This window comes from Siniperca chuatsi, linkage group LG2 (genome assembly GCF_020085105.1).
Source record: "Siniperca chuatsi isolate FFG_IHB_CAS linkage group LG2, ASM2008510v1, whole genome shotgun sequence".
In the NCBI taxonomy this organism is placed as follows: Eukaryota; Metazoa; Chordata; class Actinopteri; order Centrarchiformes; family Sinipercidae; genus Siniperca; species Siniperca chuatsi.
In genome coordinates, this window is record NC_058043.1 from 33,090,818 (window position 1) to 33,107,832 (window position 17,015).

Sequence of the window (17,015 nt, forward strand, 5' to 3'; positions counted from 1 at the left end):
CACACATATACACATATTTGCATGTGCAGACATGCATACACTACAAAAACATACACACTAAATGCACTGAGCTATTAAACATACACTTTATGCTGATGTTGTAATTAGCATATGGGACAAAAATATATCATGCACACGTATATTCACAGGCAGACATACGCATGCAAAAACACACACACTAAAAACACTACACATTGAGCTCTTAAACATACACTTTATGCATGGTTTAAATATTTTTGTCCCACCTGTTAAATACAAAACTGTCATGAGGTACAGATTTAGAGCATTAATTGATGTCACAAAATGGATACCAGCAGAGATTGTTTAGTTAGTGGAAAGAGTGGATTGACTGATCCTCACTAAGTGTGGAACTGTCATTAGCAATAACAGGAGACAACTTTATTTTTATTTTTGGGAAAAAGGGGAGTTGTTCATGTTCAGTGTGTTAGATGTGGGTTCTGACATGGGTTAGTCATGCTTCTCAGTAAGTTTATTTCCATTTTGCATGCAAGGTAATCTACTATTCTTTGTTGGAGATGTCTCAAGGATTAAATAAGGATTTAATTTTGGTCTGCAACAGCTTAGAAAAGTGAATAAAATAAAGGATATAGACTCCAAAATTGTATTTCTACAAGGAACTTATCTTTTAGATGAGGACAAGAAGGAGGTGGCAGGGTAGTGTATTCACAACATCATTCTCATCCCGCGCCTGAGGAGTTATGACTCATATTCATAAAACAGTCCCATTTCAAGTGAAAAATTTAATCAAAGATAGAATGGGAAGTTATTTAATAGTCCAAGGTTCTCTATTATCAGAAAATGTAAATTTCTAAATTTGTATGGCCCCAACGTAGATTATCCTATTTTTTTCCTCTGTTCCTTACTATCTCAACATTTGCAGGGCAATACATAATAGCAGGGGACTTTAATTGTACATGGGAGGTTATTCCAGGTCTGTGAGGCATGATAACAGAATGCTGCTGCACCGTGCTTTGTTTTAACTCTTGGGACAACCAGTAGGCCAGCCCAGTCAATCCACAAGGATTTTAGAACTGGTGTAATATGGTCACATTTCCTAGTTTTCATGAGGACCCCAGCGGTGGCGTTCTGAATTTGTTGGAGTTGCTGAAGAGCTTTTTTTGAAAGCCCTGTGAACAGACCTTTGCAGTAATCCAGTCTACTGGAAGTAAAGGTGTAGGTAAGCTTTTCTAGGTCTTGCTTGAACATTACTCTTCTGATTCTAGCGATATTTCTTAGATGGTAGTAAGCAGATGAAGTGACTGATTTGATGGGACTATTGAAATTTAAATCTGAGTTCAAGATAATGCCAAGATTTCTAGCTTGACTCTTAGGTATGAGAGACAGGGAGCTAAGCTGAGAGCTGATATTCTATCTTTCTTTCTGAGTTCCAAAGACAATTATCTTGGTTTTATCTCTGTTTAGTTGGAGAAAGTTTTGCTTAATCCAGTCACTGATTTGTTCAACGCAATTACACAAAGATCCAACAGGTCCATAGTCACCCAGTGTAAGTAAAATGTAGATTTGGGTGTCATCTGCATAATTATGGTAAGCTACTTTATTATTCTATATAATTTGGTCTAAAGGAAGCATATAGAGGTTAAACAAGAGGTCCCAAGATGGACCCTTGTGCAACCCCACATGTCATGACCTTCTGCTTGGACACACAGTTTTGAGACAAAGTACTTTCTGTATGTCAGATATGACCTGAACCACTTAAGGACAGTTCCAGAGAGTCCCATCTAATTTTCTAACCTTTGCAGTAGAATTGTATGGTCCACAGTGTCAAAAGCGGCACTAAGGTCCAATAATACTAAAATAGAGACTTTGCCTGAGTCATTGTTCAGGCGAATGTCATTTAGAACCTTTATGAGTCTTTATGAGTGCTATGATGGGGCCGAAATCCAGTTTGAAAGTAATCGTAGCAATTGTTCAACGTTAAATTAATAAGTTGTTGGTGAACAACTTTTTCAATGACTTTACCTAAAAACGGTAGGTTTGATTCAATTCAATTTTATTTATATAGCGCCAATTCATAACAGAAGTAATCTCATTGCACTATAGGCCGATAGTTATTCAGTACTGTTGCATCAAGACTGTTCTTCTTTAGAAGAGGCTTAATGACTGCAGTTTTAAAAGCAGTTTTTAAAGCCTTTGGAAAAAATGCCAGAATATAGAGTTAACTGTGACTATCAGTTATTTCATCAGGCTGCTCAAAGCTGTTTTGAGGAAGGTAGTGGGTAAAACATCAAGTGGTGGATGAATTGAGATTAGAGATAAACTCTTCAAGTGTCGTTAATGGGATTAAATTGTGTCATGCCTACCAAGTTACTTCTGGAAGGCTGCAGTGATGATGCTTTTTTGCTTGGCATTGTGGAATTTATAGTGTATCTGATGCTTTGAATATTGTTGTTAAAGAAGGATGCAAACTCACTGCACATGCTCATAGAAAATAGTTTTGGGGATATTGGGACTGGAGGGTTGGTTAACTTGTCAAGGGTAGAAAATAAGATGTGTGTGTTTTCAAATTCAGGCTGTAAATATGTTATTTTTCTTTATAGATTTCAAAGTGGATCTGAAGGTTTAATTTTCGCCCTGCTTTCCGGCACTCCCTTTTCTGGGCCCTTACAGAATGAAAGTTTCTCCACGGTGCCTTTTGCTTACTAGCGATCAATTTAATTTTAGCAGCAGCAATGGCATGAATTACATTTGACATTTTAGAGTTAAAGGTATTCAGTAGATCATCAACATTCCAGACATATTCTCGAAGCGATTATATTTTAATTTCCTCAGAATTATGGTCAAATTCATAACTGCTTTTATGATAATATTGTGGTCTTGGATCATGTGCCATGTTGCTTAGTATACGTGGATAAAAAATTGACAAAAGACCTATCTAGATGGCATTTTCAGTACAAATGGTTACAAGATGAAGAATTTGTAAAATATATAGGAAAATGGATAAATGAGTTCTTTGAAATTAATCTTACACAAACATCTGCATGTAGGAAGCATTTAAAGCTTTTCAGAGGACATATTATTAGTTATAGAGGCTCAAAATCAAAAAAGGCCCATGAGGAGGGATTACAGTTGGAATATAAAATAAAGATACTTCAGGAAAAAGTTTGAGATTTACTGATTTTGAGAGCTGAATATGATAAGTTGTCTGCTTTCAGAGCTGCTTCTAGTCTTTTGAGACTAAAGCAAACATTCTATGAACAAGGTGATAAATGGGGAAAATTATTAGCATGGCAGATTAAACTATTAGAAACTAAAACATCAATCACAACCATTTTATCCAATGGGCATGTTGTTGTGGATCCTATAGAAATTAGAGGCTACTATAAAGAATTGTATGATACAAAATTTTTTATTAATTTACAAATCCTAAACAGGTTTTTAGATGAACTACCTATACCGTATATCCCAAACAAACATAAAGAAGATCTGGAGCTAGAAATTTTCAAAGAAGAAGAAATTGGGCATGCCATCGATAAATCAGGAAAAGGTGCAAGACCAGATGGTCTTCCAATTGATCTGTATAAAAAATAAAAATGCAATTTCATGTTGTGTTATATATTATATGAAGGTAAAAGGCTGTTGCATTAAACTTTATTGCAACTGTCAATTGAACAGTACAGAGAGAGCATAGATGACCAACTTTAGTGTCTCTTTCCATGGCCCTGCCCAGAGCAACTCTGGCCACGCCTGCTCATCCAACAGACTTTACCCTGAGATGATGTCATACACATGCTAAGCTCTGGGAAAGCAGATATTAAAAAGTTTTACAGATGTTGTTTTTTAGTTGCAATGCTGCAGTTGGCCATTGAGACAGTCCTCTTTTTTAGATGAGTGCAAATATAGTATGACCCATAGCTGACAAGTTGCCCCAGAATTAGATCAGAACAGTTAGCTACAATACCTATTATTTATAGCAAAAACTGAATTTCTTTTGGAAAGTTTTTTTAGGAAGTTTGCACTGCTTGCCCTGATAGTTGTTGTTTTGTCAGGGTTCATGTTACCAGAATCTCTACAGCGGAGGTGGCGAGTGCTAAGTTAGCATGACTCATAGACAGAATGGCCACAATTATGACAACAACATACAGGTTGAAAAATACCAGACTTTTCCTTTTAAAACATCAATGATTCAGACATATAAGACTGTATGATGCCAAAGGTCAGCTGTACTGTCAGATACACGTGACTTATACTTGGATGGGCTGGACATTCAAAAAAGCATTGGTTTGTGAATGCTGCATGGACATGCAACTACAAAAACTGTTCATGAAGTGACTGTTGTGACTAAAGTGTGTGTGTGTGTGTGTGTGTAATAGACAGTACTATGCCTTTTGGTGCTTATAGTGCCCTATTTGCTCGAGGTTTGTGTGTGTGTGTGTCTGTCATCAGTGTGTCTATGCATGCCTGTGTGGTTGATGTTCAGATGTTTGATGGTAAGTGTATGTTTAAATGCTGTTGGGTGGTGTGTTCCACAGTGACTGTGTATCTCTGTAGAACAAATGAAGGAGCCTCAGATCTCAGTGTCAAAGCACACACACTACTATCACCAAAAGAAAAGAAATTCTCTTTGAACATTAGTCGTACACTACAACCCGACAAAAACCTGTGTGAGCTTATGCTGATTTTTGCTCGACACAAGAAAAAATCAAGTCAAAACAAATCTTGTGTGAAGCAGGTGCTCTCTAACTTTAAATTCCCTCTAGGTAGAGGTGCTCTGTGTATTGTAAAAAAAAAAAAAAATTACTTCTAAAACCTTTAGTCTAATAAGGGTGACAGAAAGCAGAGTGTCTCTGGGAAATGAAGTGTTAATCTTAAGCAGCAGTAGCACTTGCAGTACCACTGGTACATACCCAGAACCTCAGGTGAAGTCTCATGCTTCATTATCAGCCATCAACCAAAATTGAAGTCAATGCTGTTCTAATCTTTTTAGCAATGTTTTGATCCCATCAGTACTGAAGCGCTAAAATTATTCTAAATGTAGTGTACACTTAAACAGTTATAGGATTTTTTAGGAGGGAGCTTCTTTTACGTGGCTAAACACATTCTGTTGCTGACCCTGTCCATAGCAATGCATTGGTTAGCTTCCGTGCCGGTACAACTCTCTGCTTCTCCAAATTGGGGGCGTGCCGACCGTTATCTACTGTAGGTAATACACTGACTATAGATAAGTACCCCACTTCAAAAAACCTGAACTATCCCCTTGTATATTGATTTATAATCTGCTTTAGTGGTGGCTAAGTATTACCAAACAAATGAGCAATTAATGAAATAACCACAAACTAATTGCCATATGTTGAATCTGAAGTTGAACCAATTAGGAAAAACTAGTTTCCAGCTTGGTTATCCAGCTTTGCATAATCATTATAAAATATATATTATTTGTAGTAAACTGGCTAAAACCTTCAAAGTATAGTTCTCCATTTGCCTGATTAGCTAGATCAGACATTTTTCAATTGGTTAACAGTTGGTGTCTATCTGCTTTGATTGGCTGAACACACCTGATTTAGTTAACTGGGTGTGCATGGAGCAGGAAGAGATGGAAAATATGCAATGCTGGGGGTCCCCCAGGAGTGGTGTTACAGCAAAACCTACTGATTTAAGTGGCACCAGTCACAGTTTAAGACCTGCAAACTCAAACTGCCTGAGAAGTGGACATAGCACATCTAGGGCCTCATGCTTGTTATATGAGACTTGTTTGCAGCTATTAAAACCAATTGAGAGTTATTTGATGTAACAGCTCACAGGATTTCACACTTTTGAAAACTGAGAAGTATGGTGTTTATGTGTGTCCTTACAGTACCTTAATCTCACAGCCCCATAACAAACTCTCACAATCTTTGTGATACAAGCCTAATTATCTAATATTAGTTTGACTTGGATCTGGTTCATGGACTCCAGATTAGAGACAACGCTTTCTCATCTTGATTAACAATCAGTCATTATGATAAAACTCCAAAAACCTCCAGTAAACTTTCTGAATTTGTAAAATGGTGCATCATGTGCAAGAAAAAAAGGTAAATGTCAACTGTGAGCAACTGTTCTGAACATTTATCCCAATCATTTCAGAGTTTTATGGGATTAAATACAATGACAGGCAGGCAGGCAGACAGGAGATTTTCTACTATGGCTATCAGTCAGGATTAAGGATATCTTACAATATGCTGATGCTCATTCATGAACTAAATTTCAGAAGCCTTTAAATGAAAGATTCTGACAATTATCTGGTTTATGTCTTGCCTCTTAACTTGGTTTTAGGATTAACATCATCTTTGCATGTCATTTTATAGGTGTTATTAACTTACAAGGGTACCATCCCTAGACAAAAATGTGGGAGATCATGTATAACTATATTTTATAATCAGCTATAAAATAAGATTATTAAAACATATGTGAAATGGTATTAATAGAATTGAAGTGTCAGAAAGAAATTTATCTGCAGATTTTGTACAGAATATGCTCTGGATTTACTTACAGTTAAGTAGAGACAGTAGGCTAAAAACAAAATCACACACACACACTCTCCTGCACACAGGCCAGGGGTCCTTTATTGACACATCCCATAGATTAGTCTTTCTTCCTGGGCTTGGTGGAGGTGGAGAACCATGATGGAGGGTAATGATTGTGTCAGAGGGGTCCTGAACTTCAAACCTTTCCTCCCCACCGGGGGAAAGAGGAAAGCTGGACACGCTGTGGCCACGATGCACCCTCAGCTCTTTCATGTTCCTGGTTAGACCCCTCTATCTGATCCAGGCGTCCGGCCACAACAGGACGTGGTCGATACGTACTCATAATGTCACACAGCATTGACAGCTACTGGTAAATGACTGAACCCGTTCACAGGTAGCTCTTTGCCTGTAGATAACTGATAGAATCAATAAATGGTAACATTCTGTATTGATTCTTTACAGATCTGACTTATTGATAACTGACTCTGTGTTAGAGGTCTCAGGCCGTCTGATTGGCGGCAAATGTTTAATGTCATTGTTAACAAGCATGCCCCGTCAAGAAAATAAGAATAAAAAATCGATTCAGTCCCTGATTTGACAGTGAGCTTTCAGTGCTCCTTCAAAAAAAACCCCACTGCTCTTAGAAATAAGACCACACAAGCTGTTCAAAAGGCCAAACCTGGAGAACAGTTTTCCCTCTGACCCAAAAAGATTCAGGAAAACGGTGAGAGAACTTTAAATTAAACCTTCTAATCTGCTGCCCTTGTCACTTAGCGTGGATGACATAGTCTCAGATATGGTGCGTATTGCCGACATTTTTAATCAGTATTTTATAAAGTCTGGTTTTATTTACGAGTCTGCTAACCTCCCCTGCCTGGTCAATTAGTTCTTCTCCGTTAAGCGCACCTCCCAACTCACCTGCAGTCTCTCACACGATCTCCCCCACAGGCTGTCCAAAAATAAATAGACAACTTGTTCCTCATTCATAATTTAGTACCCAATTCCTAGCCATGTTACCCCGCCAAAATGAGCTATTTATGAGTTTAAAAGTGGTTGCATTTGTTATAACAAAGAATACGACTTTAAGTTCATGGTTAAGCATTCTAAATATGTAGAACCCATTAGCAGTAAATATACACTATATATCATCAGACAAACTTGACATGGTATATATTAAATGGCATGTAATTAAATATAAAGTTGTCCTATGAAATGTTCAGTGTCTACCATTAACTGTGTTAATCATATAATGCTTATTAGCATGCACTCACAATTCGTGCCACTTATAATACCTTAATGTGAAGTAAGTGAACAGGATTTTATTGTGCTTGTTCAATTATTCAGATGAAGACATGCTTCCATTAACTTAAAGTTAAAGCTGCACTAATCAATATTTTAACAATAGCAATTGATCAAATGACTGTGTAATGTGGAAGGAGTTGCTTGTAGTGACGTACCCACAGAGATTTATCACCCAACTGTGCAGTTCCCCTCAGCTTTATGAAGCATTTAGTGTCTCATGATTTTGGTGTTAGGGCTCGTAACTTTACTGTTTTGGTTTAATCTCAGCGCTCTCATCAATCTCGCTTCCAGCAGCAGCAGCAGGCAGCTGTTTTTAGTGAAAAAGTTCTGATAATAAACCCCCTGTACGCTACAATTTAGCAACTAGCTAGTTAACATAGTGGAGCATTTAGCAGCTAAAGAGCCAGATTATGCCCTTGTTGTTGGAGACCAAATAATAGCTACAAGGAGAGTGAATATTACTTGTTACATTCGTCAGGTGACCAGACAATTAATGCTGCTTTAATTTATCCAGGAAGTGCAGCTCTCAGTTAGCCTAGCCAATCAGCACTTTGCAGGTGGGATTCAAAATGGTAAAGCGAAAGAGGAATGGTGTTGTTGGTGCTGCCAGGAGGAAGAGTGAAACTCTTTCCCTGACAACTCTTTCCCAATTACCTGTGTACATCACGCAAGTTATGAAAGACGGCAAGCTCTGATTAGTCGGAGTCCAATGATTGCCATGTCTCTCAGCCAGGTCAAGACAAGAATTTATGGCTGTGATTGTCTGATCTGACCATCCTGTATGGCAAAAGTATTTTGTAGTCTGAACTCAGCATTACAGAAATAAAAAAATCTTCAATCTGCACATTTCTTTGATGTGAAACATCAAGAGCAAGTTCAAGAAAGTGCCAAATTCCCTTCTTTATAAACATAGATGTAGAAGAAATGACTAGCTGTTACATACACGTGCTGTTTGATAGCGACCCAGAGGATACCCTGATGGTTGACTATGCCCGCTTTCTCTGAGAAAAGCATCCTACTGAATTGTTCCTGCACCGAGTGTGGATGACTGTGTTTACAGTCTCTGCTGGCTGAGTGCAGTGGTCTTCGGCTGTGCCTTCATCTCTGTGGAATTGGATGTGAGATTAGATTTTTGATTCCAGCTATCATCTGCTCACATCCTTTAGGCGGGCAGCACTGACCAGGCAAAGCTCCCCGTGATGGGTTTCTCCTCACATCGATAATCCATCAGAGAAAACTTTGCTTCCACATTAAAAAGACCCAAACCACTGTCAATTGACTGCTGCTTTGAAGTTTAGCACAGAAATATAAAATCTCATCTTTACAGGATGCCCCTCCATGAGTTCTCAATACCCAGTTTCTGCATTAAAATAAAAATAAATAAAGTGTTATATATTTTTTAAAAAGTACACTAAAATTACATTTATCTCCCTCACTTGGCACTTGCTGGTCTCCTCTAGATATCCCCAAATTAACTGACCCTTTTGACCTTTTATGTGCAAGTAACTGCATCTAATTACACACTCTCAGAAAAAAGCAGAGCAGAATTCTACCCTTTGGAGTACAAAACTAGTCACTTGCTCCAAATTTGAAATGACCAGCAGTCCCACCTGCACTGCAGTCTTTGTCAGCTCCCACTGTTGTCCTGTGGAGGATGTGTGTTTCCTCCACACATCAAGCCTCTGTGCACTTCTTTTCACCTGCCAGAGAGGAGCTTCATATGAGGGTGTAACATGCACGGGAGTCTACTATTCACCCAGAAAAGTGACAGCACTTGTTTGCGTTTAGTGCCTGAGCAGGCACGGCTGGCTTAACCTGCTATGCAGTCCTGGGCAAATAATGAGCTGTTGGGCGCCTATTAATTCCCACATCCTCTGTCTGTGCCTCATGTAAAGTATTTTTTTGGCTGGAATACTTCTTAACCATAAAATGCTAATTAATTTTGAAATACGTGCCTTATAAATAGGATTTAATATAATGAAGACCTTAAAACTACATTTTGACACAGGGCCCCTCTTCCAAACCAAGATTAGGTAATAAAGCAAGACCCCCCCCTTAAATCTCCTTTCAGTTAATATTGTGGTTTAGTGTATTTACCATATTCCCATTTCCAAACGAAGTTACAATTAATCAATAAGCAGTTGCCCACTTTGCCTGGTTGCAGCACATAGTGTGATGTTCTTTTAGGGCAGCGAAAAGTTAGGGAGTAGGAAGAGAATGGTTGGGTGTGACAAAAGCCCGATCCTGTCTCCTACCAACAGTCAACACTGGCTTGTTAGAACTATGACAATGTTGTTTTGCTAACCTTAAGTAAATAGTTGCTTAAATAATTGCCTAAACATTATTATACCTTACTGATCAAATCAGAAAATGCTTAATGTGTCATTTTCGGAACGCTCATATGGGTCTGACTTTGGCTTTAGATTTGGTTGGGGAAGCAAATAAAATACAGCTACAAAGTGAAGCACAAGCAAAAAGTGATGCAAAAAAAAGATTGTAAACACAATCAAAGTAGCCTGCCATTTTGTTGTACATCATTCATTCAGTCTGACATTGTGCTCATGTTGGCTGTTTTTTTCTTGTTGGGATATTTTTGACCAATCAGTAGTGCTGAGCAGCTTAATATATGCCTCCATCACAGGCAGACACAAGTGGCTTTCTTGCTGCTGGTTTATTCGAAGGCATCTATCCAAATCCACTGTGAAAACTAAACACACAAAGACCATGTTAGCTTAACCTAAAACAATAGCATGCACAGCATGTACAATAAAATTTACCAAAGTAAAATACAGACAAACAAAACAAAATACCTCCTTGGCTGCATGCTACGAAAAAGGGAATAGTCTTCGAGTCTTCAGAGGTTTCCTTATACTCTTATTATCTCACTCCGTTCCAAAATGGAGTTTTCCTTTTGTGAATTGGCACAAAATTGCAGCTTAAGAAAAAAGACATTTGGACTTTGGTACTGTGGGAGCTGTCATCAAAATAATTTGCACTGATTTTTAAAACTGCAGGAACATTTTCCAAAAAAAAAAAAAAAAAAAAAAAAATATTGCATTTGTTAGTTCCTCTGGGTACTAACAATATTTTTCTTTTTCAAATGACCACCCAGTTTTTTAATTATGAGCTTCTACCAAACGTTAAAAGTGCAATTTTATCTGCATAGATTTTTCTCCATTAAAGTGAAATAAAGGACATTCTTACTTAACATCTTTTTTTTATGGACGAGAGCAATAAAACCAAAGAAATAAATGAATAAAGGATGAAAAAAAAGACTGTTAGTCATAAAAACAAACAAAAAGTGATTAAATATGCAGTGCAGTTTCAGTAGAACTACATAAGCCCTGCTCCTTTGTGTGTGTGTTTTTTGAGCAATAGATCTTCTTGTGCTATTCTACAAACCATTGCTTACTTGTATTCAAACACAAGAAAACTGAGGAGCGAATTCACAAAAGATCCTCATTGCAACAAACGTAATAGGCACACACAGTTAGAGTGAAATTATTAGCGTCTTCAGAGAGTTGGTGGTAACTCAAGCGCATTTATAAAGGGGCGTCACACCCGGACTTTCCAGTGATCACGGCAGCAGTGACTGTAGCCAGGCGAAGCAAGAGCGTATGACAGTACATCATGTGCGCACAGATGGCACAGAGGCAGTAGGCTACAACAGGCTAACTGATATTCACCATGAGGGAATGAAACTGTAAAACAACATAAAACCTGCTGCTGTGAGAAACGGAGACGATGGTTACGCACTGTAACAGTCCAGCATAGAGCAGAGTAGGAGAGACAACAGCTCTCCATGCGCCCAGAGGCGTGAGGGAGAGCGCACAGTTAAAGCCCCCCAAATAACAATCACTCCATACAGAGTGAGTCAGAGAAAAATAAGACACATCCTGAATATAGAAATGAATGAAAGAGCAGGGGGAGATATTAGATCATTAGAATAGTTATAATAAGAATTACAATAAGTTCTCTTTCAAATCAAATCAGTCAATCTTGCAACTGCAATTGTAACTTTTTTTTGACTCAAACATTGCTTAACCATGTCATGTGATCTGCTACTTCAGTACACCTTCAGAACAAATATTACTGGGACCCCTACAGAAAATTGCAGATGAACATCTAACAGACGCAAAACAATGGCAAATTGCACTCAGCTGCAAAACTTGATGGGCGTGTTGGTGCTGTAATGTCATTAGTGCGATATCTTTTGTGAATCGGACCTTGAGACGGTGCAGATAGCGCTTGCAAGTGATGCGCAATTCATGGTGATATCAGCAGCTGTAATTCATTCTTTGTGAATTCGCCCTTGAGTATTTTCTTTTCACTTCAGTCTGGATACATGCTTTGAGCAAAAGTTACCCAGTGGTCAGGGTGAAGTGGTCAGTATCTGCAACTGTTATTTTGCTTAAATTTAGCTTTGTGAATAATTATCACCAGTATTAGCAGTAACACCCTGGATTTACCTGATTATCACTGTATGTTCATTGAATAACCTACATCTAAAAAAATATGTATACAAAGGAATAACATCAAATGTATCATATTGACATGGAGTTTATAACCACAAAACTTTGTATTCCATGGACATATTCAGTTGTGTTAAAAGGTAGTTAGTAATAAGCCTAATACCTTCAGCAATAATGGACATTTCTACCAATTTGTAGAGCATGTTATTAAAAAAGACAGTCATGCTATCAACTCAGCGAGGCTGAGCTAAATGCTAACATCGGCATGCTAACATGCTCACAATGACAATGCTAACATGCTATAGTTAAGCTGGTATAATGTGTAACATGTTCACCATCTTAGTTTACTGTGTTAGCATGCTAACATTTGCTAATTAGCACTAAACACAAAGTACAACTGAGGCTGATGAGAATGTCGTCAGTTTTTGGTATGTGGTCATCAACCAAAGTATTGGACACATTCAAAGTTTGACCAGATGATGGCACTAGAGGAAAAGTCAGAGGCTCACCAAAGTGATTACATTACAATTCGTGGTTAGGGAGACATAAATGTACCAAAATTTCATGACAATCCATCCAATAGTTTGAGACATTTCACTAAAAAACACTCGTGGATCACCAAAGTCATTAGATTCATCCTCTGGGCACCATGAATACCTGTACACAATTTCATGGCAATTCATCCAATAGTTCGAGATATTTCAGTCTGGGCCAAAGTGGTGGACCAACCGACAGACGGACTGACATTGCCATCCCCCGAGCCATGCCACTAGCGTGGCTAGAAATGATTGCAAAAAGTCATTCAACTGTTCAGTCAGCCCTCTGAAACTAGTTAAAATATTTATATTTACCTTAGAAAACTTCTAACACACTTCAACCGAGTGCCATGAATGCTTCACTCAGGTTGAGTACAACACATTTTTCAACTAGATACCACACCTTAAAATGTGCTCTACTAAACAGAGAACAAGATTGTTGGAGAGTTAAGAACTCTGTACATCCATGTTCTATATACCCTCTGATCCTCTGCACTCTTAAACAGCCGTGACGATCCAGAGAGGGCTGATGTCACCTCGTATAATATCCTCAAACGTCACTTTCCCCATAGTGCTAACATGTAACATGCATTGACAACATACATCACATACACTGTAAATGTTTTAGGAGTGCTGGCCTCCATCAAGTAAAGAACATACATAGTGCATGTGTTTGTGATCATGATGGATGCACCTTACACACACACACACACGCGCACACACACACACACACACGCACACACGCACACACGCAGCCTGGTCGGTGTCCATAAATGCTTTCTCTCTTTCTATCAAATGGAATCAGCTAGCCAACCGTCCCTAAACTCTCAGCCTCTCGCCTCTTTCTCTCTGTTTCAGTATTTATTCATTTAGCTTGACCTTCTTTTTCTTTCCTCTCCCTTCCTTCTTTTCTTGTTTTTTCTGCTTTGAAGAGGAGAGCAGAGGGAATCGGGATGTACGGGTCCCAGCGGTGGCTGGGTCGTCGTGGTCGACTGGTCTCCTGTCCTACTGAAGCAGAAACATGAGGCTTTCTCTACACTGTCTGCCATTACCATGCTCTGCTTTGATGTGGGGGAGGGGAGGGGAGGAGGATGAGAAGAGGGGAGGGGAGGGGAGGGGAGGGAGGAACTAAACTAAATGTAGTTTCTTATTCATCATTTTCTGTAATCTGTCAGTCTCAGTGTGATCGGCTGATCTTTCTCCAGGTGGATCTGAAAACAAAAATAGATTTGCATCGTGCAAACTGCACAATATTCTCACAATACTCATTCTTAAAACTTATTTTAGACCAGGAGGAGGGTGATAGCAGGAGGAGGAAGAGGAGAAGTTTTTAATGGAAGTGATGCACTGCTTTTAATCTTGAGGAGGCCTGAGTGTTTGGACAGCCAACTGAGCTGCCAGCTGAAACACAACAGCACGATGCTAAAAGCTCCTGTGCTGTGTGTGTGTGTGTGTGGAAGCTGGAGCTGTATGGTGCCCACATGCTGCTCCTGAATGCTTTATAACCTCTCTTTTTAAAGTGGCATTCCTTGTTTTGTGTAATTTAGTCTCTTTGGTCATCTTTGGTGCTAAGAGATCACTCTTGTGGTGTTTCTGCACGGAACTGCCAAAAAAAAAAAAAAAAAAAGTAACAGTATGTATTTTTTACCGATGAAGTATGAATTTCTGTAGTTTATATATTATATACAATAGTGCTATGTACTGTATACAGTAGGCTACTTACTTTATATACAGTCTTTGGTTTAGCTATGTAGGCTATCATTGTCCCAGCCCGATCTCCCTTAGAATTACTCCATAATGGACAGTTTCACACCTCACGATTTATGTCCCATGCCAACATTCTGTGCCAATGTAGCAAAACAAAAAGCAAGGTTCAGGGTGGTAGATGGGCATGTAGTGCATCCAATTCTCCTGTGGGAGACCAGAGTTCACATTCAGTCTTTTTTTTTTTTTTGATCTTCCCTAAATAAAGTGTTTTTGTTGCCTAACCCTAGCCGTACCTAAACCATATAGTATTTGTCATAACCATAATCTTTCCCAAACCTTAACCATACCACAGTTACCATGACAATATCATTGAAAGTCAGGATTTAAAAAATTGTTGGCCTTGGATGTAAAAAACAAATTGTCAGTGAACATAATCCTGGGGTTTGGCAGAATCGTTACATATCACCGTTCTTGTTGGACAGTTGGGTTGCACTCCACATGACCAGTCACAGTGTAAAATGAGTTACGTGGCATGACCTACCAAACATAAAGCGTGTAGAACATTAAGTGTAAACATTTTATGAGGTGGTTGTGTTGTACTGTACTGTTGATGGAGGAACTTTCAGAAAGCAGCCTGATTTTCAAATCTTCTCATATTCTTGCAGCCAAATACTATTGTTTTTACATATTCTACAAAAATCACCAATGAAAGGTTACACTCCTTTTTTTGTAGAAGTAGATTTCACTCTGTTATTTGGGGTTAAAGTGAGATTAAAGGTGCAGTGTTATGGAGCAGTTTTTTTTTATGAGCATGAGGACGCACATGCATGCATGGGTGGGGCAATACACATTCCTACCAATGGTTTCACACTATTCCACTGTGCTAAGATATGCAGCAATGCGCCAGAAAGACAGTGAAGATGAAGACTGCAAGCAATAGCAAACATTGATGTAAACATGGTAAACAATGCTGGATTTAAAATACTTTAAAATACTTTGAAAATGTTTTACAAAGAAGGAAATGCACTCAACACGTTTGTTAGATCTCAGTGATGCACACAATGCATGTTGGTGAGTAACGCTGAATGTAAACATAACATTTGTTTATTTACAAGAAAGCTCCACAGGACACCAATGAAATTTTGTTCAGGGTTTCACTTACTGTCATACAAAAAACACCACAATTTTCTTGATATAAAGAGATGATTTTGTTTTCAATAAATGAGTCAACTTCCTAAGCACCGGAAGGGATTTATTATCTGTTTTGTAGCTGAATCCTTGATAGTGGTTTTTAATTTTTTTTTAAACTGTGGATACAATAGATTTTTAGCACCTCATGCATTAAATAACTTAATTTCAATTATTATTCAAATTGGTTTTTCCCTTACTGTACTTTATTATTGTTCTGCAGCAACAACAATTTCCTTGCAGCAGGCACAATCAAAGTTTAATCTTTTGTTTTGCAGCTCTCATTCATATCTCATGGATACAGAATTTTATGCCTCTTTCAAAATATAATTGTACACACATTGTTATACTAGCTTTTTTGTAGATGCTAGTCATTTTTAAATTTATAGGAACACTGCAATAGGAGAGCGGATGATCATCAAAGGAAGGACACTTTTGCAAGCAATTTAGTTGTTGCACCTGTGATTATCTGCATTCGTGATGTGTGATTTTTATTTGTCTTGAAATTTACTTTACTTGAAAAGTGTAAAAATGTAATTCTAAAACATGTATATATTTGTCTTCTCAGTGGTGGTGCTGTACGTGCAAGGTCTGGGCACCAAGGAGTGGAGAGAGGTGAGTGAAATGTCTTTAAATCTTAAAACTAGCGTAGGTAATTCATTTCAGAAGCATTTTTCGTTATATTTGTTGAGATCACAGGCCTGTAATAAGCCCCGAATGAAATGATTGGCTGGCCTACCTGCCTGTCTACCTGCCTACCTGAGCGCACTCTGCCCGTGCACTCATTGAGCATGAAAATGTTTTTGGGGAGTAGCTTTGGAGGGAGGCCCGAAGGAAGAGGGGGGGGATACTTCAAAAATCTAGCTGTCTCTTGCTAGTTTCTCCAACGTTACCTACCCTAGCTGTAAGTTGATAACGTTAAATGACTTGCCCACGGACATTCAGCTTACTTTCTAGTTTGCCAAGATATGCTGCTGACGCATTAAAATCTGAAAGAACGCAGTAAACTCACTATTGGCGCTTTTCCCTGACAATGCTACATTGTGAACAACAAATACATCATATAAATAAACTAAAGAAATCTCTTTTGTCAAAAAACTTGGTGTAATTTATTATCAGGCTGCAGCCTCTCACCTGCTCTCTGTGTCAGGGCTCAGCGCACACACACACACACACACACACACACACACACACACACACACACACACACACACACACACACACACGGTGGAGATTACTCAAGTTGACGACAACTACGCTCGTTAATGTATGTTCAATAAAACCTTAGTGAGTAAAAAGCCAATACTTGATCAATACACCTGTTCAAC

General features: G+C 38.5%; 1 protein-coding gene across 1 annotated transcript in view; it reads left to right on the top strand.

The window, feature by feature from the left end:
* The window catches only part of cpne9 (copine family member IX), a 180,118-nt gene that overhangs the window by 15,495 nt on the left and 147,608 nt on the right, over positions 1-17,015 (top strand). The window contains exon 3 of the mRNA XM_044166604.1: positions 16,256-16,302. Within this exon, the coding sequence (XP_044022539.1) occupies positions 16,256-16,302 (47 nt within the window). The remainder of the gene's footprint in view (positions 1-16,255; positions 16,303-17,015) is intronic.